At 40.9% G+C, this 27,159-nt stretch overlaps 3 protein-coding genes across 7 annotated transcripts in view; 2 read left to right on the top strand and 1 right to left on the bottom strand.

Annotated features, from left to right (window-relative positions):
• Positions 1–10,926, top strand: part of IPO7 (importin 7) — a 33,101-nt gene extending 22,175 nt beyond the window's left edge. The window contains exons 16-25 of the mRNA XM_038137945.1: positions 544–672; positions 2,701–2,767; positions 2,846–2,971; positions 3,266–3,363; positions 4,742–4,837; positions 5,535–5,755; positions 5,861–6,066; positions 6,403–6,609; positions 6,966–7,082; positions 9,194–10,926. Of these exons, the coding sequence (XP_037993873.1) occupies positions 544–672; positions 2,701–2,767; positions 2,846–2,971; positions 3,266–3,363; positions 4,742–4,837; positions 5,535–5,755; positions 5,861–6,066; positions 6,403–6,609; positions 6,966–7,082; positions 9,194–9,291 (1,365 nt within the window). The 3' untranslated portion in view covers positions 9,292–10,926. The remainder of the gene's footprint in view (positions 1–543; positions 673–2,700; positions 2,768–2,845; positions 2,972–3,265; positions 3,364–4,741; positions 4,838–5,534; positions 5,756–5,860; positions 6,067–6,402; positions 6,610–6,965; positions 7,083–9,193) is intronic.
• On the bottom strand, positions 679–13,548 carry LOC119701360 (microtubule cross-linking factor 1-like). Of its 3 annotated transcripts, none has more exons than XM_038137947.1 (3): positions 13,135–13,548; positions 7,352–7,451; positions 679–990 (listed from the first exon to the last, which is right to left on the bottom strand). In XM_038137947.1, the coding sequence occupies exons 1-2, from the start codon at positions 13,533–13,535 to the stop codon at positions 7,421–7,423; spliced, it is 432 nt and encodes a 143-aa protein (XP_037993875.1). In that variant the 5' UTR covers positions 13,536–13,548; the 3' UTR covers positions 679–990; positions 7,352–7,420. The 3 variants fall into 3 exon arrangements, with proteins under 3 accessions (XP_037993875.1, XP_037993874.1, XP_037993876.1); XM_038137946.1 differs by lacking the exon at positions 679–990 and adding an exon at positions 6,434–6,570; XM_038137948.1 differs by lacking the exon at positions 679–990 and adding an exon at positions 7,029–7,130.
• A 121-nt stretch (positions 13,549–13,669) lies between these two features.
• ZNF143 (zinc finger protein 143) overlaps positions 13,670–27,159 on the top strand; it is a 38,591-nt gene continuing 25,101 nt past the window's right edge. For 2 of the 3 annotated variants that reach the window (XM_038138353.1, XM_038138351.1), the window contains exons 1-3: positions 13,670–13,784; positions 25,717–25,847; positions 26,665–26,757. In XM_038138353.1, coding sequence (XP_037994281.1) covers positions 25,724–25,847; positions 26,665–26,757 — 217 coding nt within the window. In that variant the 5' untranslated portion in view covers positions 13,670–13,784; positions 25,717–25,723. The remainder of the gene's footprint in view (positions 13,785–25,716; positions 25,848–26,664; positions 26,758–27,159) is intronic. The other variant, XM_038138352.1, reaches the window with a different exon arrangement.

Raw genomic sequence — 27,159 nt, 5'->3', positions numbered from 1 at the left:
AGGTAGTCTCTAAAATGTCATTTAGTTTGTCTGTTTTAAAATATTAAAATAAAGAGTAGATTTTGAATGAAAATTTGGTGTGAAAATAAAGTTGAATTTGCAGGAGAAATTCAGAGCTTGAATGGCCGTATCTAGCAAGTTGTATTAATGGTTGCAAAAGGAGGAGGTCAGCTCAGTGCTTCCCTGTTACAGGCCTTGGAATTAAAATGGAATTGTTAGTGTGTCCTCTCTGGGAATGCCTACCAAGTGTTCCAGTCTAGTTCAGCTACTGAGGAGACCTTGTGTCAAACAAACTCACCAAGGGAAAATGTATTCTTTTCTATGGGACATAATGTCATTTATATATTTTTATTCAGAAGCAGATAAAGGGTAAAGACAGCTCCAATGGTTTAACATCCAAATTTTATCATCTAGAGAAGAAATTCTGTTGCAGAGCAGTCACCTGCTATTATCTGTACACATTTTCTCAGCATAAGTCCTTCTGAAATTGTGTAGACTGCCAAACTTTCACATATTTATGGGTTGTTCTGCTATTATGTGCAGGCAATGACATTTAACCAGGTGATCCAGACTGGTCCAGATGAAGAGGGCAGTGATGACAAAGCAGTGACAGCAATGGGAATCTTGAATACTATTGATACACTTCTCAGTGTAGTTGAAGATCACAAGGAAGTAAGTAAAAATTACCTTAAAGCTGATATGTATGGTCTAAGAACACTGAAAGTCTTTTATAGTCCTAGCATTGTTACATGAAAAACTGTCCTTTTGGCCAAAAAGATGGTTAAATGAAGTGCTTAACCATGTAGACAAGTCGTAACAGAGTGGGTCACTTTTCTAATGCAATGCATGCAGTAATAGAGCACAAACGTTGCCACAGTATTTCCCACAAGAATCCAGCTTCTTGTTCAGATAGTAGAAGCAATGTGTCTGTAGCAGGTGGAGCTCTGTCAGCTCAGCTGGGAACACACATCTGACTTGATGAGGTCTGCCCTTCAAACAAAACAGATAAAGCTTCACGTAGCTGCAAACATTGACTCTGCTGGCTGGGTTTGCTCTCTGTGACAGAATCGATGTGGGTAAATACAGTTCTTGTGGCTGTGCTCAGAGATGGGGGATTTTACCTGCCTCATCTGCCCTGGAGAATTTTCCTTTGGGATTAAAACTTCTATCATTTTGTTTTGTTGTACTGAATGGAGTCACTTCTGTCCAGAGCACAGCCAATTCAAAAGATGCTATTTCTGATAGAAATCTTTCTTGACAGAGTCAGCTACAGTCCTTTAATAAATACATCATCGTTTTTTAGTGACTAAAAAGTTCAGTAATAAGCTGTAGCGTTCTGAAGACGTCACTAAAGAAGCAGCATCAAATTCCCAAGGGAATTCCCAAGAATTCAGTGCTGCCACACCACGGACCAGCTCAGCTCATTTACTTGTTGTTAGAGCTGCTTGTACTTGTTTTTGTCAGCAAATCCTTGCCTTCTAAATTAAAAGTCTGTATAATGTTATGCTAGTTCTGAGGAACTCAGTTTGAAAATGTTGACCAGTAAACCTTTATATTTAGAGACATCTCTCACAGGATGACCAGTGTTCCAAGAGATAAGGTATTTAGCAGGTTAGGTTCAAATCCTGTTCTGCATAACTAAAACCAGAAACTCAGCCTTTACTTGTCCCTGTGCAAGGTGAGTGCCCTCAATAGGTTAATGACTGTTTCGTTAGCTATTCCATGGACTGATATATGCTAATTGGGAACACTGACTGAATCTGTAGGACCAGCATTTATACTGGTGGTCTCCATACCATATAAACATCCTATGCTAGGTTTGGCAAGTGGTTTGGTATTTGGGATATTTTTGGAGTTTTTTTTGTTTTTAATTTCTTTTCTGAAACAGGAAATACCTCTTGTGATTTCCATTGTTTACTCCTGATATGTAGTTATGATATTTTGTGAGAATCCCTTTGCTAGGATTTTCTTCTCCTGAGAAGCTGAGAGGGCCTCAGCTTCAAGTGTAAACAATTTGTTATCTGCTGCTGTGGAATGCAGCAGGTGCTTCCTCGATTGGTCAGTGTGGGATGTTTCCACTTGGTGACCAATCCAGGAGGCAGCAGCTCTCGGACTCTCTGGGAGTCACAGAACTTGATTATTCATTCTTTTCTATTCCTGTCTCGCCTTCTGATGAATCTTTCTCTCTGTTCTTTGTAGCATAGTTATAGTGTGGTCTTTTTTAATGTAATATATATCATAATATAATAAAGCAGCCTTCTGAAATGGAGTCAAGATCTCTCCTTCCCTTCACCAAGTCCTGACTGCCCTGAAAACCACCGCATCACTGATATATATATATATATATATATGTGTGTGTATATATTTGCTATATACTTATTTGCTGTATATTTGCCTACAGTGTTTTAATGGGACTGAACTGGTGCAGAGGGTTAGTCAGGCTTTTGTTTTTTAAGGATATCCTATAATGAGATTCTTCCATATTCAAAAACCACCTTGTATTGAAAGCTATCTTGCAAATCCTTAGCTGAGTGCTGTTCCTACACATTTAGTGCTCTAAAATGTGAGACATTTCTAACAGTTCCTAAAAACTATATTGTATATATAGAAACTGCTTTGACAAATTTTAATATGTGTTTCATTTCAACTCCAAAGTATTGAAAATAGTAATTACCTGCTCTTTTTTATTTTTTTTTTCAGATTACCCAGCAGCTGGAAGGGATCTGTTTGCAAGTGATTGGAACAGTTTTGCAGCAGCATGTATTAGGTATCTGTACTTCTGCTGGCTTACTTTTAGAAGTGCATGGGATTGGCATGCTATTTACCTAGATTCTGTTTGTTTTAGAGTTCTACGAGGAGATCTTTTCCTTGGCTCATAGTCTGACCTGCCAACAGGTTTCTGCACAAATGTGGCAGCTTCTTCCTCTTGTGTTTGAAGTCTTCCAGCAGGATGGTTTTGATTATTTTACTGGTAAGTAAAATGAATAAATCAGGGAGCCAGAGGGTTTCATGGATGCGATTTCAGCCATACAATGAATTGCATCATGACTGAAATGTTAGGAAAACACTCAAGTGAGGTTACACTTAAAGCATTTTTATTTTGCTGTTGCTGCTACCAGACTTGTTTTGCTAAGACACCTATGACTTGCAGACTTACCTTGGCAAGCATTAAGCAAGAACTGTAATTATTGAGACAGAGATTTCAACCTGATTTTAGTAGCACACAGATGATACCTAACTGCGGTCATCCTTCTTCTTAACACAGATATGATGCCTCTCTTGCATAATTATGTGACCGTTGATACAGATACACTTCTGTCAGACACAAAATATCTTGAAATGATCTACAGTATGTGCAAGAAGGTGAGTAGATTCCTGTAACAAAACCTGCCATCTCTGAAGAAATAACTGTGTTAAACTGGGTACTTTTTTCCACAGCAGCTTTTGACTTCTGCTCTTTAAAGCATTTTGCTATCTAACATCCTCTAAGATTCCTGAAATTACTAAGATATTGCAGAGAAATTTAAAAGAGATTGCATCAAAATTTCAGATACATGCTTTTGGCAGAAGGGAAAAATAAATCCTACCCAACAAAAGCAGAATAAACAAAGCAGGTTTGGTGCAATACACTTTGGGCATATGGGCATGCAAGACAGATTGCAAAAGGTAGGTGGATTCTTCCATCTGGGATTTGCAGCCTCACCATGGCCAGGATACACATGCTGGATGTGTGCTGAAGGTCTGACACCTGTTAGCTAAATCACTGTGCAAGGATGGAAGGTAAAGGACAGGAATAGGAAGTTGTTTTCCCGAGTTCGTGCCACGTCAGTGGCGAAAGCTGGGAGCAGGATGCAGTTGGTCTGGCTCAGTCCAGGCACTTTTGGGCAGGGTTTCTGTATTCTGCTTTGTATTACTGGGCTTTCTTTGTCCAGTCAAAATGTAGAATATACAGCTTTTCAGAGTGTTAGCACCATGTGAGGAAAGGAATACTTTTTTATAAGATGTGTGTTAATGTTTTATCATCTCTAATAGTAATATGTAGAGATTTCAGATTTCCACTCCTGGATATGGTATGTGGTGTCTCTATAAGAGCTTTGGTGAACTGTCAGCTGTGCTGCCCATGGTATTTCCTGAGTAATTCTTCTGAAGATGTTTAAATATTACAGTAAATAACTATTTTAGTATTATATAAATACTGGTGAATAACTCTTGCCAGCCTTTGTTTAAAAGCAAGATGAAACCAAGCCAGTTGGGATGTTTGTGATTTCTTGGAATCTTATATATAAAATTAGCATGTCATGACCACTTAGTGATTGGTGTTAGCTAAGCACAGTGAATTTTTAACACGAGTTTTAGGTATTGCTTGGTCTTCCACTGGATATCCCATTCTTGTTAATAAACTTCTACAAAATTCAGTACATTAATGCACAAGAGAAGTTTTTCTTTTGTGTATGGAAATAACCCTTAGCAAAGTGGTAGCTGATGCTTTACTGTAACTGTTGTAGGCTCAGCATCCATACAGTTCTTGAATATTTGTACATTTGGTTAGTTTTGCCCACTTTGAGCAATTTCCAGTCCCTGGTTGTCACTGGAGCCATTGCTGTAGATTTGGCTGCTTCCCTGATGGCTGTTAATGCTGGCATTGTTAGAGGGGGTAAATTCGTACCAGCTTTTCAAAGCAAAGCAGTGTGTATAGAGTACTCCTTGAGGGGATACACCCCCAGTAATGGCTGTGTTTCAGGTCCTCACAGGAGTTGCTGGAGAAGATGCAGAATGTCATGCAGCAAAGCTGTTAGAAGTAATTATTCTTCAGTGCAAAGGGCGTGGCATAGATCAGGTTGGTAATGACTTTGGTTGCTGAAACTAATACTTTTAAAATGTTTATTGTGTAGTATGAATTGATTATGTATTAAGATGAGCTTTGTTATGAGCACTTCGTGTGGTGCAACTGATAATCCTGTCAGTGTTACTCACTGACAGCACTGCAGAGAGTTCCTGCACACTTTGGCTCCAGAATTTAGGACAGTGCAAAACTTGGTGTTTTCGTGAGTCTGGAAGAGTGCCACCTCAGGAGCATCTGGGTTCTAAAAAGTCAATTAATTGCATTCTAAGTTAATTCTAATGAATATTTAATGAAAATTATTCTGTCAACCTCATAGCTTTGAAATAATGAAGAATGAAAATGAAGTTCCTAGAATCCAAATCACTGTAATAGAGGGACCAGGGACTTCATTATATACATATGGCAGTTGGAATTTGCAAGATAAATAAGTTGATTTTTCTGGACTTTCTAGTGTACACATTTTTAATACACAAGATTATAGAACCAGAAGTTACATTTGCTGTGCAGGATGTCACAAAATCCATGTGATTAAATATTTTCACATTTCCATTTCATCTTTGTATCTGACTTCTGCTGGCAATTAAAAATGACTCAGTTTTATGCCATCTGTGTTCATGTTGCCACACTGTTGAAGTAGAGAATGACAAGTTTTATTTTTTGATCACTGAGTGTGAATGTTTTCACTGTCCAGTGCATACCCTTGTTTGTGGAAGCTGCCTTGGAGAGACTGACCAGAGAAGTGAAAACCAGTGAACTGCGAACCATGTGCCTCCAGGTTGCCATAGCTGCTTTGTATTACAATCCTCATTTACTATTAAACACGTTGGAAAATCTTCGTTTCCCCAATAACGTGGAGCCTGTCACCAATCACTTCATAACTCAGTGGCTTAATGATGTGGACTGTTTCCTGGGGTAAGTGTTGGTACTTCTGGAGATAATTCTCTGTGATACGCCTGTGTATGACCTGCTTGTAAATCATAACAAAACTTGCAACTGTTCTACTCTTCTGTTTTGTAGACTCCATGACAGAAAGATGTGTGTGCTTGGCCTGTGTGCTCTTATTGATCTGGAGCAAATACCACAGGTTTTAAATCAAGTTGCTGGGCAGATCCTGCCAGCTTTTATCCTTTTATTTAATGGATTGAAAAGAGCATATGCCTGTCATGCAGAGCATGAAAATGATAGTGATGATGATGATGAAGCTGAAGAAGATGAGGAAACAGGTATGGAGACAGAACCTTTGATTTATTTAGTATTGTTTCATTTTTTTTCTGATGAAGATACTGAGTTCCTTTGTGGAATTCTTCTGAGTATCCTAATTCCAAAAATGAAGCACTGCAGTAGAACACTGGACATCTTTTGACAACTTTTAAGTATATCTGACTTACTTTCCACTCCCTCTTAAAAACTGACTTCCTGGGCTGAGTTAAAAGAGCTCCCCCCTTTCCAGCCTGCACAGTATTGTTACTTCTACTGCCTGTTTTACATAATTAGCCACATTTCCAAAGAATTGTTCTTGACTTTCAAGGTAAACCTTTGTTTGTTTATAATTAATTCAGAGGAGCTGGGGAGTGATGAAGATGACATCGATGAAGATGGTCAAGAATATCTTGAAATTCTAGCAAAACAGGCAGGTGAAGATGGAGATGATGAAGACTGGGAAGAGGATGATGCTGAAGAGACTGCTTTGGAAGGTTATTCCACAATTATTGATGATGAAGATAACCCTATTGATGAATATCAAATATTTAAAACAATTTTTCAGAGTAAGTAACTGTATTTCTTTTCCTGGCCAACAAGTTACATTTCAGCTTTAGCGTACACTGTTATTAACTAGAACCTGTTCAAAACTTCCAAACAGGCTTTCTAATATGTGCTTGAACCATTTCTTTCTTTGGAAAGGAGATGCCATTGTTAAATTTCTGTAGCAGAGGGAGTTGCTTGAATGAATTTATAGTGGTAGGGAAGAGGTCAGAAGCAGTACTAGTGTTTAAGTGCCTTGATTTATGTAACCATAACAGAATATTACTCTTGATTAAAATGGCAGTGAGTGAGTAAGGTTTGAGTTCTAGAACATTTTAATCAGCACTTTCCTTCTGCTTCTGTTTTCTTTCTGCTGCAGCAATTCAGAACCGTAACCCTGCGTGGTACCAGGCTTTGACACAGGGCCTTACCGAGGAGCAGAGGAAGCAGCTGCAGGACATAGCGACCCTGGCGGATCAGCGGCGGGCAGCACACGGTATTTGCACCCTTTATACAGCACTGCCTCCTTGGCTCTGTCAGTGCCCTCAAGAAGCATGGTACAGAAAAGGCCTTTAATTCAAGCCTGAGAATGGCTCCATCAAAACAGGGCTGTTAGAAATCTCTTAGCATTGCCAGCCTCCATGCACAAACTGGGTGGCAGTACCACAGGTGAGAGGAATGCTAGAAACACTTGGGGAGGTAGCCAAGGAAATAAAAGCATATTTGTCCTAATTTCTTAGATTTGAAAACAATTTATTTGATTACCTGAAGGTAGTTGAATTCCAGGTATGTTAACAAACACATCAAGTGGCTGATGAATGATTTCCTGAGATGTCACGTAGTCCAGCTGGGATAGACAAGGATTCTGTGGGCAGGAGAATACTAAATTATGGAAGTAGTGCCATCTGCAAAGCCACGTCATTAAGCCTATTAAATATTACATATAATAGAGATTTTAAAATCTATATTCAGTTTATTATTTTTCTTTTTTCATAGGTTTTCCCTTTTGAGAATAATCCAAAATATATAACACTCTTAATTCAGGACTGGATGTTGAGGGATCAGTCCAGCCTCATGTCCTGTGTCTTACTGAGCAATTGCTACAGATGTTTCAAAACAGAAATTCATAAATTTTTCAACAAAAATATTGGTAGTAAGAATACACATTTAATAAGTGCTTTTTATGAGAGAACAGCTTAAATCACCTCACAAAGCTTGTTTGGGTCCAGAATGATCCAGTTTTAATGATTATAAAGTACAGTTTCACTGTGACTCCTGTCAAGCAGTAGACATTTTTGGATGTAATTTTATACTACTGCATTTTATGGAGACGAAAACGTTTGTGTGTGTGTGTTTATTTGGGTTTTTTGTACTTTTTTTTCAGAGAAGTCATAAAGATTAACTTAAACAACCAGATTCCTGTGGGAAATTCTTGCCTACTATCACAGCACACTGACACTGCATTTAGGCCACTTAGCACACATGGGGACATGCTGTTAGAAAGATTTGAAATACAGTTCTCCCTTATTAATGTAGCTTAGAAGAATTTCCATATGCTGAGAGATTTGTCTTCTGTGGAGCTGTGAGGGATTCTCCCCCCATGCTCCATTAGCCATGGCAACATCTTAGTGGCCCGTTTCCAGAGAAACAGAGCCAAAATGCAGATTTGCCAGATAGTATCAGCTGACCTGTATTCCCAGGTCAGCTCATATTGATTTAGGAGAAAGCTCTAAGACCAACATAAGACATTAATAAGTGTTGTTACCTTGGCCTGGGAATAATACAAGCCACCTTCTGCATTATCTAGATTGTAGTAAAGGTACAACCTAAATTACCAACCTGATTTTCAGTTGTCCATGTATTAGAGTTGTAAAAACTGGTTTACAGTGATCCCTGTCCTACAGCAGTGTTTGAAGGATGGTAAAACCAGATATCTTAACAATCACTGGTAGTTACAGTGATGGATATGGGCGCCTTGGGTGTCTAAAGATCCTCAGGTCTGGTTGAAAATAAAAAGTGATCAACTTGGTAGTTCTCTCTCAGAATTATGTTTTGTAACCTAAAGTCCAAATTAGCTGCTTGGGTAGCAGCATTGTAAAAAGGCTTTTTCTGGTGCTTCAGTGCTTATGAATGCTTATGGTATCTGCTTATATTGTTGAATTGAGATAGGAACACCAAAAATTTAGCCAATATCTGTGTACTGCTTTTTTGCACATGTGCTCTGTTACTGATTAGACTGCAAAGTCTGTTGATGTTAACCAGAAAGAATTGTGTGCTTGTTACCAAATTTTTAAGTTCAGTATTCATTCTGGTCCTGTTTCTAAAGTACAGTCATGTCCAAAAGCTGAAGTGTGGGCTTTTTAAAGTACAAATCCATGAAAGCATGGTGGTAACAATACTGAGAAGTTAGAATAAGTAAATAATCAGCCCGTCTGTTCTGTGGGGCCTGGCTCATTTCCACTTGTGGGTGCTGATTCCTTTGTTGGGTAACCCCAGGTTAAACCTGTATCTCTGAGGGACTCAAAGTGGTCAGTCACAGAATCTTGGTCTGTCTTCCCCCCTACACACACACTAAAACTTCTCCTTCTGTTTTTTGTTTTGTTTTAGAATCCAAAATGATTGAAAAGCATGGAGGATACAAATTCAATGCTCCAGTTGTGCCAACTTCATTTAATTTTGGAGGCCCTGCCCCAGGAATGAATTGAATTATCACTTTTCCTGCTACTGTGTGATTGTAGTGAAGAGCTTGTGTTCCTCCCAATAGTGGTTCCAGAACTGGTTCATGTTATCTACAACTCACTCTAAACTAATTTATAAATAGATTGGACAAAAGCCCCAGAAGTGGGACCCGATTATTCAACCTGATACTGGAAAGCAAACCAGAGGTTTTTTTTTTGAAGATAGGAAGAATCTGAATTTAAAGCTTCAAATGACACGCTTTGGAGATCGGAAATCAAGAGGGGATGTCATGAAGGCAGCTTTTCTTTTTCTGAGGGAAAAAAACTAGACATGGGCTGCAGGACTATTTAAAATGTCTCATTTACAGTACAAGCTAGAAGGCAGACTTAATTTTTACACCTGTGGCAGTATGAGTATTTGCCCAGTTTCTTTCCCTTTTATCCCTACTACTGGGTGTCTATTCTTTTAATGTAAATAAGATAAGGTAATCAGATAGCCTTACTTAATCTTCATCATTTCATTTATCAAGATTGTTCATATGTAGAATATTGGACACTTAATGTAGCACTACATAACTGATAAATCTGTAAATGAATTAGCACTTTCATATGAAACAAGCCTGCTAGCCTATGTACAAAAATAGCAAAATGTTTGCTGTTTATAAAAATAAAAAATAAGGGATGTATTGGGGAAAATAATTTCAAGTTATTAATTTAAAATGAACTAGCAGTTTTGTACCTGGTGACTTTGTGGTGCAGTCACCTCTGGTTGTGACTTGAATTCGGATATGTAAAAAGGGGTTAGTGATATTTCATTGCTGCTAAAGAAAAAATAGCAACACCCTGCGTGTCTTTTGTTTTTTTTAAAGATCTCACTGTACAAGCTAGAAAATGGAACAAATATGTACTGTAAGCACAAAGAAAAGTTATCCTCTCTAAGGCAGGTAAATGAGACGTGAAGTTCTTATGGTCAATTGAAGTGTATGGGTGAAACACCTACATATGCAATCTATTTACAACAACAGTGTCATTGGCTGATCTGGGCTGTGGTATATAAAATGCCATTTTCCCCCCCAGTTGTGCAGAATGTTATTTTTCCAGCTCATGGCAGTGCAGGTGCGCTACTCCTGCATTTCATTCCCCCTCTTTTTGCACTTGCAGCATTAGTGTGTGCTGTTGTCTGCCTGATCCAGACAGTGTATTTGAAGTTTTGCCAATCTTTCAGTTTTGAAGCCACAATTTTCTTCCTTCCAAGTTGCTATAGTAACTAGTACTTTAGCTAGAGAGGCAAAATACAGTTCCCTCTGGGACCACTATCAAAACCACTGTATGAAGAAGCCAGCAGGGAGAGGCTGTGAATGGGTTGGCTTAAATGCCCCCTTTTTCTTTTTAAAAGCAAATCCATTGGCGTTTGATCTTGCCTTGAGATCATTGGTGTCAGGTCTTTTAAATCAAATGTTTGGGTTGTTTTTTTTTTTCTTTAGGCTGTTTTTATATAAAAATGTCACCTGCTGTTACAATTGATATTAAACAAGCTACCTTAATTTAATGTAAGCCTCCAAAATTTAAATACAGGTTAAAAATAAACTGAGTTTTTATCTGTAAAAATGAAATGCACATATATATATATTATGATACTCAAAATGCAGTCTTCAGAAAATTGGTCTGTGTGGTGTGGTTTTTTGCATCAGCAGAGTAGCAGGATTTGGTGGTGCTTTGGGATTTCCTTGCTGAGCTGCCCAGCCCCACGCTCTGCCTTCCACTGGCACTTCCCAGGCAGCGGGAGGGGTTTTCCAGCCTCTCCACTGGAAGCAAACGCTTCCCTGCACACGGGGGGCCACGGTGGGACACGGAGCTCTAGCCCAGTACCAAAGGGACACTTGGAAAGCAAAGCACCTGAGGTGGAAAAGCCTAACTAATGAAGCCTGGGATGGGAGTATCCATCCTCGTGGTGGTGCGAGACCTGGGGTAGTTGCTGTGCATCTGTAGGGGATGCTCAGAGCAGAACTCGCTGGGGATGTGTGACTGTAACTCACAGGCACTTCCAGGCGTGCTCCAGCCCCCAGGGAATCTCTAGACAGGGTTTTATTTTTGTAGAAAAAGCTGACAGATGTGCTTCCAGCATGCCTTCTCCTTGCATTGCTTGGGAACACCTAGTTTGACAAATCATTTCGGAACATCTGCTGCTTGGGCATCTGCTTGCCTTCGGGTGCATCCTAAAAATGCATGAGAAGCTTTGAGGACAGAGGAGCCATTTTGGGCCTTGTGGCAGAAGATGTGACAGCAGCAGTGCGAAGGCTTCATGTATAAAGCAGATGACAAAAAATAGGGGGAAATCACCGATTTCAGTGCTGTTGTCAGTTCTGGAACAGTTATATTTTACAAGCCAAGGGAAGAATTTTATCTTGGTGTGAGGAATACAGTCTTACTTCAAGGGTGCTTTTATGTGTCACTAGACTGGTTAGCAAGGAGCATCTTTTTAAAGAATGGATCTAGAACTTTGCTTTCCTGTGCTCCAAGAAATGTATTTATATAAATTGCAAAACAATTTTGCATTGTCGTTGGTGGTGATAGCGCATTTTGTGATGCAATATATCAACTTCAGTGATACACTTATGTCAAATTAAAAACTGATCTTCCTCCTAGAACTTGCACTTATCCATTCCATTTTCAAGGATAACGCAACTCTAAAGGAAGAGCTGGGAAATTGAAAGCCTCTGGTTTTTTCTATTATGGAAGATCTCCTTGGATTAATAAACATCTAAAGCAAATCCTTATCTTCACTTATTTCAGTGTGGTGTTTTGAATGTAGCTGTACCCTTACAGTAGAGTCCTGCTCGAGTTGCACAGTTCTCAGGTTTGTATTTCCCTCTCCAAAATATTCCTCCAAACAAATGTTAGGCATAACCAGAATTCTCTTCAACTGTGTTAAATATAAAAAATAACCAGTTTTTCAAAAGTGCTGACATAGTGAGTTAATCACTGTCTTAATCAATGTCTTCAAATAATTAATATGTATCAGTATAGTACCACAAAGCTCTATTCCAATCTCCTACAGACTAGAACTGTTACTGCAAGATTTGTCAAGTCTGCAGTGCAATAATTACTGACTACCTGCCAATAAACATGCAGGTGATTTTAATTATGAGTAGTAATGGATACCTGATAAGTTTTAAGGGCTGATATTTTTTTCTGTGGAACTTTCTACACAGCCAGAACGAGCCAGGTGGGAAAACTCTGTCTGCTGCTGATTGTCAGTTACTTTCCAGTCAGTATATAGCTTTATCCTAAATGGTGTGTCACTGGTTTGTGTATTTCTACTTTTCATAGCAAACTACTGATGGTGGAAACATAAAGCACTTCAGAACGGGAAACAGAGACTGCAGAATTCTACAGAGATGATTATAAATAATCTGTTAGGAGAAGGGGAGTTGGCAAAATCAGAAACAGAAATTTATCTTGGGTATTTCACTGCTGTAGCTCGAAACAAACTTGATGCCTGCAGCTTGTATTTGGCTTATAATTTACAATTAGAAAACAATAAATTAAGGAAGAAAAGCTGTTGGCCATTAGGCCTGTTAGGGAATAAGTATTTTTTGGCTTTTTGTGCAACTGCAACAATTTTGGACTGCAATAATTTCGAGCTACTATTCTGGATCAAAGCATAATTGGGTTTTTTTTTTTTACATCTCTTACGTTCAGGAAGAGGCAGTAAGTCCATCAGAGCTGGGCTTACTGTCCCATCAATGGGAACAATTCGCGTCAACTTCAGAACAGGCTTTTCTGAGAAATCACCTACGGAATTAACCATAACACGCTTTGCTTGCCTCACACTGGGAGCTCTTGGGCTCTTAGTACACATTTCCGTACCTAAAAATCTCGTAGGATAACACTCCCAAGCACAGCTTTAAGCACAGCGTCCTTCTGCCCCAGAGCCGGACTCGAATGGCAGCGGGAGATAATGCGGCAGGAGGCCGAGAAGGGAAGGGCACAGCGCTCGCTGTCCCCGGCCTGGCCGTGCGGCCCCGCGGGGCCCGCGCACGGCCCAAGGGAGCGCGGATGGCCCCGGCCGAGCGGGATCCGCTCCCCGGGGCTTTGTCCCCCGCGCCCGTCCCCTCACCGTGCCCTGCCCGTCCCCGCCGCCTCAGGCGCTGCCGGCGCGCGCCGGGGGAGGGCAGGAAATGGCGCCGCTCCCCGCTGGCGCGCGGGCGCCTCGCCGCCCGCTGCACAAAATGGCGGCGGCCCCGCGCCCGGCACAGCCGCGACGCCATGAAGCCGCGGGGCGGGGCCGCGGGCGCGCGGCCAATGGGCACCGGCGCGCGCCCCGCGGGCGGCCAATGGCGAGAGGCGGCGGCGGCGGCGCGCGCGGCGCGGCCAATGGGAGCGGCGGAGCCGGCGCTGCCGGGCCCCGCCCGCGGGGCGCGGGGCGGTGCCGGGCGGGCGGGCGGCGCCGAGCGGCCGTTTCCTGTCCTGGTGCATGGTGGTCGGACGGAGGAATTGTTGGAAAATTTCTCGGCGAGGTTCGTATATAAATGTGCTTTTACCCAGTGTGCCTTATGCTCCCTCCGCCATCTCCGGACGGGGCCGCCGCGCCGCGCCCGCCGCGCCCGCCGGCGGTGCTCGGGGAGGCGGGCAGGGGCAGCGGGGCGCGGGCGGCACCGACCCGAGCGGCAGAGCCGCGGCGATAAAGCCGCTCCGCTCCGCGGGGCCCGCCCGGCCCCTCCCCGCCCGCCGGGCCCGCGGGGGTCCCCCGGGCCGCCCCCCCCGGCCCGCTCGGCGCTGCGTCACGGGCGGGGTGGAGGGGGGCGCGGGCCGGGGCGCTCCGGGCCCCCCGCCCGCCGTGCCTGAATCGGGGGGGCTCGTAAATTTTTCCATTTTCCCCGTTGTTTGGTTTTTTGGAATTTTTTCCTATTTTATTTTAAATACATGTTTTTTTTGTTGCTGTTATTTTTCCGAAGGGGGTATTTCCGTGCTGTCGGCCGCAGAGCGGCTGTGAGCAGCCTGGCCGCGGCGGCCGGGCCCGCGCAGGCTCCGGAGGCCAATCCGCTGTGCCCGCCCGAGCCGCGGGGCTGCGGCGCGGCCTGGCCGCGCTCTCACGGGAGAGCTCCTGGCACCGGCCGGCCTCCTCCAGCCCTGCTGCTTACTGCATCACCTCGCCAAAATGCAACAGCAGTTTAACCTTATTTTTTCCTTTTTTTTCTTTTTTTAATTTTTTATATTGCACTTGCTCCCGTCATTTTTTTTCCCGCTATAACTTCTAATAGAACGGGATAACGAGAAGCTGCTCCTCTAGAATAATGGCCTGCAAAATGTCTTGACTCCCGTACAAAATTAATTTTTCTGCTAAAACAAGGCTGCGGTTGAGCATCTCTATTTAAGTTTTAAATTTTTTAAGGTTTCATTTTGAACTATCAGAGAATTGCTTTTGCCATCACATGCAGAGTGATAGCAGTATTTGTAAGGAATGTTATTTCTAGTCCTGTGACACAGGAACTGCAACCTCCCAGTCTTTCGAAGCAAATATTTCTTGTTTTATTTAATCTGCATCAAATGTTGTCGATCTGCTGTCTTTGCAGACTGTATACCAGATATTTCTGTTGTAGCTTCTAGGTACTTGAAAAATGAAATTAGATTGTGCTTAACTGGCAGTTTTTTGACATACACATGATAGATTGTTAGCCTTGTGCCTTTGCCATACAGCTTTAGAATGGCAGAGTACGGTGTAGCCGTGTTTTCATGGCTTGTTTCTTTGTATTTTGCATTAATGCCTTGAGCTTTCAAGCTGTGTTTGTGTCAAAAGCGATTTGTCTGTATCACTGCAGAAAAGGAGCCTCAGGAATATGTGGTCAAATAATAGATGATTGCTTTGGTAATGAAACGCAGCGTAAATGAGATGTAAAAATAAACATTTTGAAAGAGTTTGGAGAAGTGTATTTCAAATTGATTTGATAATTTATTTGCACTGTTCTCGTTGTAATTAATATTTCATTTCTACTACCCTATCTGAGAAAGAGTAATTTTGCTGTATATTAGTGTAAAAGAAACTTCAGTAGAAAATCACCCTGACATCACTCTGTCTTCATTCTTGTGTAGCTTTTAATGCTTTTCCCAGGAGACAGGCACTGATAGTCAAGTGATGAATAGTCCCTGATAATAGGTGCAAAATTAGGCTGTAAATTAGTTTTTTTCTTTAGAATATCTCCAGTTGTGTGCTGCTTCAGCTCAGTGGACGTTTTGCTGTCCTGTACCGCCCAGGAGAAGGGATTTGCCGGGAGTTTGAGCGGTGGCCAGCTCCCAGCGCTGGCTGCTCCCCTGCAGCTCTGTGGGATGGGCTCGGGGATAACAAAGACGTGGGTTCCTCGGCTTTAGTTTGGTCAGGATGGCTTCATTTGCCCTACGGGGTGTTGGTCTTCCCTTGCTATTGCGTGTGAGTGCTCACCTGAAGAGCTCAGCGTTAACCCGTGCTCAGCATAGGTGGAGTCTTTGAGAAGCACTGTTGTGTTTCGAGGAGTCGTTAGCAGGCACCTGTGAAGCGAATTGTTTTCCAAAGGGCTTGGATTGATTCGGGTGGGTTTCTACACACACAGATAATCAGGGCGATTCTTCCAGTTTCAGCCTTACAATGGCCAGAATGCAAATATTCATGAGGAGGGTGGGACCCATCTTGGTGCTCTTGGAGTTACTCTTTTCCTGTCTGCATTTTGGCTTGTACCTGATTGCTTGGCCATCCCCTGAGCTGTGCCTCCCGTGGTATCTGCTGTAACTCCTCTGACATGTGTGTACATAGCACAGCATCCAGGCCGGCCTTGCCATGCCTTGATCACTGACTTTCCCTGTGTTGCTGCTACATCTCTAGCACATCTCTGCAGCTCACCAGCAGTGCTTTTTGCTCAGCATCAGTTGGGGGCAGCTTGGGTTTTTATCTCCTCTGTGCGAGGAAATCACCTGGTAAAGACAGCGTGAATTGGGTGGTCTGTTCCTGTGGCCCAGGAGTTCAGCTCTGAGATGCAAAGAGGTGTGCACAGCTCTTGTTCTGAGCCTGGAGAGAGCGGGCTGAGCGAGGTGTCTCCCCATGGACACCATTTCTAGGCAGGAGGGGAAGGAAGCCTGGTGACCCATCTCAACATAGTGGGGTTTACAGGGTTTTGCCTGTACCTAAGTGTAACTTAATCTACCCTTATTTGTATTTACTGAAGGGAATATGACTTTGCTTCTCCCCCTCTGTGTCCCAGGGATCATTGATCCGTTACGCCAAACCAAATTGGACTAAATTAGTAGATGCTTCCAGTGACTTAGTCTGCTAAAACTATATGGGCTACATGGTTGGTTTTTAATTGTATAGTGGGATTGTACTTTGCTCCACCAAGATGACGCTTGTTAAATAAATGAAATTTTCAGTTTCAAAGGGAATTTACAGTTCCAGCAGGTTTTGCAATTTTCAAGATTGACATCAGAGTTACACTTAAAGCTACGTAAGGCTTACCTCGATCTGTATTTTACTGTCAGCAGAATGTTTCCCTCTGTACACACTTGAGCAGAAAATTGTGTTACCTGCTTCATGCTCGTGGTCTTCATTTCTGATGACAGATTAGAATTGGAAGATGGGTCTGTATTCGCAAGTTAGTTGGTTTGCTCATATTGAAGTATATTCATACATAGCTAACGTGGTGCTGCACGGAGTTTTGTAGGATGTGTTTCGATGTACTGTGTTTCTGTTTGTAATCTGGCTTTGGCAATCCAGCAGGCTGCCCCTTTAGCTCCTGAAATACAAGCCTGTGCTGAAGCACTGCCATTAACTGGCATGGCTAATGCTGATACATCTGTAATGCACTTACCAGATTGCTAATTAACTCATAGCCGCACAAAACAACCCACTCAAAATTCCTCTCTTTGTTGGTAGTCTCAGTGGATTTGCAGGATTTGAAAGGGCAAGGCCAGGATCCGTTTGTTTTGGTGACGTAAATAAGAGACTTTTGTGATTGCTTGACAGTTAAAAAGTTCGGAGTCTGTTTGACATAAAAGTAAAACAACAGTAGAAATAGTAGGTCTCAGTTTCTTTCAGATTTTTAGCCCTTAACTGTACATCTAATCACCAGATGTTCCCAGTTTTGTGTAAAACACGATATAACTGGAGCTTTTATGATTTAAGGGATGCGTAGCCCCACGAAGTGTTTCAAAAGTTCACTGTATATATTTTTTAGTGTAAATAGGCATCACTGCTCATTTCTAGGAGTGACTTAGATGCCGTTGTGCCACGCATCGGCTGCATGCCTTCTGCATACATGTTTTAGCTATATATACACTTGATGGTAAAAACAAACCAAACAAAAGCCTGTAGTTTTAAAAGCACACTGATTCATCTGTTAAGTGCATTAAATCTGTTTCCCTTTATACTTCCAGGGTAAAAATCAATTTGGAATGAAATGCTTTATCTCACTAACATGTGCTGTAAAATTACTTTAGGTTTGGGGTTTTTTCATCTTTGTTAATCATGTTTTAAGTTTTTTCAGAAAATCAGCTCACCTGCCATTCAGCTTTTTTTCTGAGTGTGCACATTATGATTAGTTACCCAAACCTTTTTTCACTATTAAAACACAAGTAATTTATTACTAGTCAGTCTACAATAAAGAAATGGGTTTGAGGTTCTTTAGAAAGGAAGGTATGCCTGAGCACTGATAATACAAGTTTGGCCAGAAGAGAAGAAATGAACAAGGAATACCACCTTCATTGAGAGAAACTTGATGGGCTGTTTGGGTAGGTGAGTTCTGCAGTTGTATTTGCAGTAGGTCTGCAAGGTATTCCATGCACACAGCCCGGCATTCCTGATGATGCAGGGGTGTTTCAGGCATGCTCGAGTCTGGTGTTTGGGACAGATTATATGGGTGGCTCTTCCTCAAGCCAGTACACTGCTGCTGCTAGGTACTACTACAGCTAATGATAATAACTGAGTCATTAGCATGTTTCTCATTGACCAGCTGCATTAATATGGTTTTTTGTACTTAATTAATTTAAAAATTTGGGAATCCTGGTGTCTGTACCTCTGCAAACAGTGCTGCATGGGTCTCAGTTGCTTGTCAGCTTCCAATGGAGGATTTTTGGAATTGCCTCTGTTGGAAGACTCCCAGATCTGTTTCAAACCTGTGGCTCAGGAAGCCGTGCTGCTGGAATGGTGCACCCAGGGCAGATGTGGTCATGGAACTGGGTGTTTGCTGTGAGCTGCTTGTCCCAGAGCTGCAGGAGTAGAGCTTCTGTCAGCACTGCTGACAGCTCATGTGCTGATGGAACTACTCTGGCCTCCTTTCATTAACCAGAAATTTCTTCTCTAATGTATTCAAGAAATGTGTGTAGTTAGAAGTCCTATTTGGGATCAGCCTGAGTGTTCTACATGTGTAGGACTTGTTGGTGGGTGACTTTCTAAATCTTCCTGTGTTTAAATGCCATACCTTCGAAAATTATAGCAACCTTCACGTTCCCACAGAGTGAAAATACACACACATAATCTCATTAGTTAGAGTAAGGATTTGTAAATATTCTTTATTTGCACTGGTTAATCCAATTTTTTTTGTATCTATAAAATGCAAGTATTGATATCAGACTTTTAACGGTCACAATTTGTAGATAGCATTTGCACTATAAACTGTGTGAAATGACTTTTTGGGGAAAAAGACTGCTGGAACATGAAGTAATTTTGTCAGGCTAAGTGTGTTTCCCACTGCTCACATTTAAGTCAGATTGATGTGTGGTTAAGGCAATGATAACTTTGGTCCTGCATTTTATTTTTCACTTCTGAAGAAATACCAAACACTGTGGCAGTGAATTAGTCTTGAACTGCATTATTATTAGGATGTCTCTCTTGTGGAACAGAAAGGTTAAAATACTGTAAAAAGAATAAAAAGGAGCCTTGAGTTTGACTGCTTCAGAGTGTGTATGTTGGGCTTGTGCAGCTGACAGTGCTCTCACTCTTGGGCAGGTTTTTCTGCAGAACCAGACTTAGAGCCTGTGGTTTATCATTTACAACACTTGTTTATCATGTAGGAAATTAGAAAGTGATTGTGTGATTTGCTGTTAAATTATCTGAATCCAACTGATGTTACCAGATTCTCTAGGAGAGGTTTTTATTCTGTATTTCAGCCTTGTTTCCATTTTATACTGTGGATGATTAATGTGGTGGAAATTGTTTAATTATGTTTTGCCTTTGTAAGAGACTGGAGAAAATACAGTAAAAGAAATTGAGATTATGTGAGAAAGCACAGAGCAGTTAAGAAGTGCCCGACATTAAGTAGTTGTTACACTTATTCACTGAAAGGCAGTCTGACTGACAACAGCGCAAACCCCAATTTTTCAGTGCAGAAAAATCCTGGAAAAGGTAAGGGCTGTTGATGAAGAAGGAAATCCACACCTCCTGAAGTGTTTGATCAAAGCACCCACAGGATCTAGATTTAATTTCTGACCCTGTTACAGATTTCTGCTTAATACTGAAAAGATTATCATGCAGCTATGTAGGGGAGCAGAAGTGAGATTGTAAAAGGAGTCTTAGTTCTCCTGTGTCTATTTCTGATCTTAAAGATGACAAATGACTTTATGTAATTAGTGGGGGAAGAAATGCTAAAAGTCTTCTTGGGTTGCCTGAAAAAACTTTGTGTGGAATAGTCAGTTTTCCAGTCTGTCAGACTTTTTTTTTTTGCACTGAGACTCAGAAGGCTGTAACACATATGAATTATCAGTTGAAGTGGATTTAACCAGATTGTTAATTATAGGTACTATTTTTCAGTTTTCACACATTTGTTGCTCAGACTAGTTTTGTGAAATTACTGCTATTTGCAATCACATCAGTTGACAAGGACCCTAAGGTAGGCAGTATTTAACTCAGAAAAATACTTCATAATGTTACACTGCGGACATACTTGCATTGATTTTGGGATCCAGCTTTGTCAAACATGGGAATACAGTTTTCTAAAATTCCTTAATAAAAGTTTCACTATTGTGAGGCTGTGTATTATTTGCCACATTACCCTTCTTGATTGGTTTTTATTTGCTGTTTTTATAAGTTTTATAAAATTGCAATGGTTTTGTACATTATTTAGAAGTGTATTAAAAATAAAAGTGATGTTTCCTTTCAAATGAAATAAATGCATATTATTTCAAACTTCTCAGAGCTGTCTGCATGAGGGGAGTGAACAATCACAAGGTTGCTGAATGGCTAGAGTAGCTTTTTTCCTGTCATTCTTTCCCAGTTTGTTCGCATGTTCTAAGTTTGTATTTTGTAACAGTAAGTTTTCTTCCATGCCTGCTATTACGAATTTTATTCCATTTCCCATTAATCATCTTCTAAGCATCATCTTTGTCTCTCTAAGGAGTTTCTGCTACCGTCACTGCAGGATTTTTCCTTTGTCCAGTGGTACAGTTATTCTTTAAATTGCTAATTTCTGCTATTTTCCAGCCATACTGGGCTGTCCTCTCAGCTGCTGGGGTTCCCAAGTGCCCCAAACCCCCTTTCTGCTCCAGCACAGCCATGGCCTCTGTCATGTCCTCTGCCAGCTCTCCCCTTGCTTTTCAGTTCCCTGAATCCCACCTGCTGTTTTTTAATTGCTGATTCCTAGTTTTTAGTGGGGATTCGTGTTTCCAGTTGCCACACTGAGTTTACATAAAAACCTTTCTTCTAACGTTGCATCTTTTCTCCAAAACAAGTGACAGCACCCAGAAAATTCTATTTGTTTGTTGGTGGAGGAAAACTTCAAGGAGGTGCTCTCTAGATAGGCAACTTGATGGACTCTTCATGAAAAATCTTTTGTTTTTAACCATCCTTTCCCCCTTCACATGCCTTTGGTTTCCAAGTGTTGAGAATTTAATGTGTGCCTATCTTTTTCTATTCAGATAATTTGCAAGGGGTGGTGCTTTGTTTTGGTTTTTTTTTGGTTTTTTTTTTGTTTTTTTTTTTAATAAGGGCTTGCACCTCTGTGTCCTGGATGCTGTTGAAGGGATCAGTGCTGGAGATGGTGTGGCTGCCTGTGGTCACACACTCTTCAGTTCAGAGATTTTCTGTCAAATTTTTTTGCCTCAGGCTGAAGTGTTTGAACCATCTAAAAGAATGGTAAGATTTTCTCTGCATGGATACCATAGACATGTTTTGGTGACTAATCATTTCAGGAATGCAGGATACGTTACTGTCCTTGTGAAAGTCTGCCCAAATATCGTCATTGATGTCATTGATGTGCCTTTGGAAATTGACAGTTGCAGCTTGCGTATGATCTGTGAAGATTTGCAAGAGTTCACAAAGTCAGCTCTCAAGTTTTCACTTCAGTGAGTGCTTCGTGACTGAGCCCGGACTTGTCTTTTCTGTAAGACAGCTCTTGAGCTGAAGCAGACTCCACGTGTGTCAATCTTGCCAAGCTGCTATGTAGGCTCCACCCCAGGGTTCCTGGCTTTTCCTAAAAAAGGTTACTTTCAGCTACCTGTAACTAATGAGCTGCAGTATTTGAAGTGGGTGAAGGGAATCTTTCCTAGATTATTATTGACAGAACTCCTGGCAGACAGGAGGTTTAAAGAAAAAAGCTAACTGACGCAAATGCAGAGGAATAAAAGCAATTATATGGATTAGGGAGAGAAACTGGTGAGATTCAGATTGAAAAAATAATGGAGACAGATTTGATGGAAACTGAAGAGTGTGACTGAAGTGGAGGCAAGGAAGAGACTTGAGTTGGATGAAAACCAGCTGGTTTTGAAAAAGCAAAGCAAATTATAAAATGTTAGGAGAGTAGGTTTTGCAGGGGGGATGATACATGAACAGCAAGGTGATGCTGTTGTAGATGTATGTATTATTGACATGATTACCAGAGAGCAGGTGAAGTTGGAAGGACTTTCAGCAATTTGTCTGCTTCAGGCTTGATCAAAGCAAGTCTCATTTGCCCAGGTTGCTCAGGGCTGTGTCAAGTTGCTTTGAACCTCTGTAAGGATGGAGAGTCCATACCTGGCTTGGCAATTTGTTCCTGTATTTGATTACTCTTACCAAGTGACACTGTGGCATCATTACCTCTGACAGATTGACCCTTTTCTCTGCAACACAGGCCAACTCTGCATCCTTCCTTCCTGCATCCTTCCTTCCTGCATCTGTCCTGCCCTGTCTGGCTAGTCAGTGTTCTCCAGTGGGGAGGAAGAGGAGAGGCTGGAAGGGAGCAGCACATCCACTTTTTGGCTGAAGGCTCTCTTCCCTGCACAGCAGTGACAGAGCAAAGCTGCTGTGTCCCTGCAGAGGGAGTCAAAGCTGGGGCTGGTGTTTGGGAGGAGCAGTGCTCCAGCCTCTTGTGGGGAATGCAGTTCCAAGGTGGCTCTGAACATGAGCTGGTGACAACAGAGAGGAAGGAAGGGGGTAGACAGCGGTGTGAGGGGTCATAAAACAGACCAGCACCAAGAGAAGACCTGGAGAATGGTTGCAGAAGGAATCAATGTGGGCATGGAAGTATTTTATATTATTCTGACAAGAAGGATGGGATTTTATATTATTCTGACAAGAAGGATGGGACTATAGCTGGGAAGAGGTATGTCCTGGAAATTTGGTATCATCACAGGACTGAAGAAGAAAATTGGCACAAGGAGAAGGAATGGAACAGGGGATAAGGAACTCAGTGGAAGGACAAAGGATTGAGAAAAGGATGTGTTGGAAGTGACCATTGAAAGGAGCTGGAATTGGGAGAAACAGGCTGCATTGCTGCTGAGTTCTTGTGTGAGGTTGTGTTATTGTCCCGATCCCCTGGAGCAGAGGAAAGCTGTAGCCATTGTTCTGTGTGCAGCAGTTCCCTTCAGCTGTTTTCAGTGTGTGTGAGTTGATAGCCATGCTACAGTAACAAACGCTGTGAAACAATTTAAACAAATACTATTGCTCCTGCAGCACTTGAATGTATCTGGCATTAGATTTATTTTCCTTCCGAAGTAGCTACTCACCCCTTAAGCCATTAGTTCTGCTCAGATTCTGCAGCTGTCTGCATGGACTGGCTCCCTCACTGCTGCCCAAAGGTGGGAGCAGAGCCAGGAGTTCTGCAGGAAGGCAGATGATACTAAAGGTGCTGGGGATCTAAAAAGAAGTCTAAGAGAGGGAATTCTCCACCAGACGCTGACAGGCCTTTGAGGTGCAGTCTGCTGGAGTTGTTTCACTCTAGTTCCAATGAACAGCTGTGGTTGTGAAGCCTTTCTTCTCTGCTGGGTGCAATGGTGTAGCTGTTTTGCAGCCTGCTTCCATGAGCTGTCCTGAAAACTGAGTGCCTGGAAAAGGCTGCTAATACAGACCTCTGTTAGCAGTCAGAGGACAGCCAGCCTCTGGGTGCCACTAGCATAGAGTACCAGAAATAGTTAATTTAACTTGCTACAAGCTGGTAGTACCTCCAGAAAAGCAGCCCTTGCAGACTGGGCTGGATAAAACTCCTTTTGCTGCTAGATTGTTGTTGTTGAGGGGGGAATTTTGTTTGTTTGGTTGGTTTTTTTGGGTTGTGTGGTTCTTTTTTTTGTTTGGTTGGTTTTTGTTGTTGGTTTTTGTTTTTTTTTTAACTGCAGCAGTTTTCTGATCTTATTTGCTGCGTAGTCCATGAATGCTGGGCTGCTTTGTTTCTGTAGCTGCTTAGGCTGACTCTGTAGCTACATCATGATTGCTTTTTGGTTTGTGAGCAAACTGCTTCCTAAGTGAACGTTTTCTGCCTATTTTGAGATGGGGGGATGATAAATGCATAGTAGGAAAAGAAGTTACTTTTCCAAACTCAGTCATGGACATGGCAGAGGCAGAGGTTGAACTCAGGATCTCCTGTATCCTCATACAGTTCTTCGTACAGTTCCTTGTCTCTTAGATCATAGTACCCAAACAAATTCTCCTATTCATTTTCTTCAGAGACATCCATATAAATGCAGTTTAGTCTGGATGGCTTCTCCTTTTCATGTGTATTGCATCTCTTTTAGAGGCCTCATTTTCTGTAAAAGCTTCTTTTCCTGAAAAGGATGTTGGGAAGAATTACCCATCTTCTCTTGGATCCTAAAAAAATCCCCTCACGCCCATTTTGAATTATATTTTAATTTCTCTCTTAATTGTATTTTTTGATGCCATTTGTTCAAGGTTCAAATTCCTTATTGCAAGTATTTTAATTTCCTTAATGTTCCAGAGAGAAATTATGAGGCTATTAATCTTGGAAGGCATATTTCTTACAGAATTATGCACTGATCATTAGTAATGTTTTAGGTTTTTCTGTATGATTTTCAATGTAACATATGAAAAAGGCAGGAGGGCTTAAAACTTTCCCAAAGGTACCCTAGCTTTCCACTTCCTTTGTTCAGCTCTATCTGTTCCATTAACTGTAAATAAGAAACTTAGCCTGCAGCTCTAGGAGAAAGTCTGGCTCACTTTATACACTTGGATGTATTTGGAAAATACTGCTTGGGTGTAATTTTCAACTACTAAATTAGTGTGGCAACCTTTTAAAATACTGTAGGCATACTGAAGTACCTGCATGATCTAATTTTGTGCTCATTATTCCTTAGTTTTGAGAAAAGTACAATTTTCTCAGTGGTCTTTGAGACTGTTGATTAATTGCTTATTCAAGAGCAGATTTTTGGACTGTAGAGGTAAAAATAGTTAAATATATTTATAAAGGTACTCATAAATAAATTAAACCCACTAGATTATTCTTCTCAGCCTTGAATTATAAACCAGCAGGTTGTAGAACCACACTAGGATTAAAAGCTGTGATGTGATCTCCCATATTAAAACATGCCTGGGTAAAAATGTGGGTATGCAAAGGGATGGCTCTGTGTGTTCTGTGAGATACAGCAGTCACTCCCTGATCACTGGCCTTTTGTCTAATTAACAAATTTCATCATGGGATACTTCATTATTTTAAAGGACAGATTGTTTTGTTTTGGTTGGTCGGTTTTTTGTTTAAACAGGAACCTTTCTGGAAAATCTGGAGAACTAGTTGAATTGTTCAGTTAGACTTTTGCAGTGTGTCATTGGCTTTAAACCTCTTACTGGCACTGGAGAGATCTTTGGTTTGTACAGATAAAGCCCTGCTGTTGTCATGTGTGACTGTGGATGAACTGTCAGTTTTATTTCAATTCTGGGACAAATAGGTATCATTACCTGTACTGTCATTACCACCATTAGTCCTTGTACATTGGTTAAATCATTTATATTTAACTGAAATTTAAACGTGGTTGGGGTACTTCATATTAATGACTGCTACCTGAAGTCCTTAACATCTAAGTTAATTGTTAAATAAAGTAAAATACTTATCTATTTCGTATAACTCTTATTCCTTCAAAGTATTTTCCAGATAAATCAATCAATTTTTGCCTCTATTTTATACAAAACATAACATAAACTATTTGTAGCAGCTGTATAAAAAATCACATTAAACTGGGATTGTGTAGTACTGGCTCTGTATTTGAATTTTCTGTTTTTGAATACTTTCTTTCTAGGTAGACAATGTTATTAGCTCAGATAAATCGAGACTCTCAGGGAATGACGGAATTTTCTGGAGGAGGAATGGAGGCCCAGCACGTGACTCTGTGTCTAACAGAAGCTGTAGCTGTGCAAGGTGACCCTTCAGGTTAAAATACCTCTACATTATTATGTCTTTTCTCTTTGGAACTCGGCTAAAACACTAACATTCATGTTGTATATTCTGAATTAAAAGTCCAACAGAAAACAGTTAACTGAGATTGATTAAATTAGCTAATGTAATTCTGGATGTAAATTATTTTTTAATTGAGATCATAGAAGTGTAAATGTGCCCAAAGTATATGAAATATAAAATCTGACTTTTTTCTCTGTATAGTCTTTATACTTGGTAAATTCAAGTATACTTTATTCTTGATACTTTATACTTTGTAAATTCAGTTGATATCTAAGTATGTATTAGGCAAGTTGAGTTTTAAAATAGATTAATGACGTGAAATTGGCTTAAACTTGATTTTTCCTGACAGCTTTGTTATGATTTTACCTGATTACAAACTCTCTCCTAAATCTACATTTTAATCTAAGTAGTTTTGTGTGTATTAATGACAAGTAGTGTTGTACTAAACAAAACTATCAGTACAAGTATGTGTGTCATTATTTCACTGTTGGCTCTGATGTTTAATTCATAGTTCTCCTAAAACCTCAGCTTGGTAGTTATTTATTCAGTGACATTGTATTTTTTTTAGTTAAGGAAAATAACATTTAGCTGTCATGTTTAAAGAGAAAAATCTAGAATATATGACCCTAGTACATGTCCCAGGCTTAGAAAACAAGTAAGAACTTCTTGCTCTTCTTATTTGTCAAAGCAATGTTCTTTGAGGAGATGTCATAATTTATGGAAGTCTTTCAGCTGAGGTTTCTAGGGTTCCATGCTGGTTGTAGTGAAGGTGAACTTTTTTCCCTGCTAGATGGTGACAACTTGGAAAACATGGAAGGTGTAAGTTTGCAAGCAGTTACCCTGGCTGATGGCTCCACTGCTTACATACAGCACAATTCTAAAGGTAGGCAGAGCACTCCAGCTGATGGCTACTGAAGTGGTATTCCCCTTTCTAACCCTCTCTTTGCATTGGAAAGTCAGGCAAAATCTGTCCCATGTTTCTGAAGTTCCAGTTCCTTTGGGAAATTGTGGTAATACTATAAAATAAATGTTTTGATTTTGCTACTAATAAGATGTAAAAATGCATCTTATGAGAACGTAAGTCAAACAAAAGTGAAGAGATCTTTATGGTATAAATATAAAGATAGGACAGCAGACCTTTTCTGGTTTTTTAATCCCAAAATTTTAAAAGCTCTGTACAGTCACTCTGCTTTCTATTTACCAAACATTATTTCTTGTTGATATTTTATTTATATGTTAATCTAGAAAGTGTCAACTGTGTATTAAAACTGTGATGTGTTATACA

Source organism: Motacilla alba, chromosome 5 (genome assembly GCF_015832195.1).
Source record: "Motacilla alba alba isolate MOTALB_02 chromosome 5, Motacilla_alba_V1.0_pri, whole genome shotgun sequence".
Taxonomy (NCBI): Eukaryota; Metazoa; Chordata; class Aves; order Passeriformes; family Motacillidae; genus Motacilla; species Motacilla alba.
The sequence above is the reverse complement of the archived record's forward strand: the minus strand, read 5'-3'. Positions and strand labels throughout refer to the sequence as shown.

Excerpts from the sequence above, each read along its gene's own strand:
- LOC119701360 (XM_038137947.1), bottom strand. The coding sequence starts at position 13,535 with ATGGCGTCGCGGCTGTGCCGGGCGCGGGGCCGCCGCCATTTTGTGCAG. Across the intron at positions 7,452-13,134 it reads TTATCCTACGAGATTTTTAG|AATCCTTGTCTATCCCAGCT; the intron begins GTACGGAAATGT and ends TCCTGCCCACAG.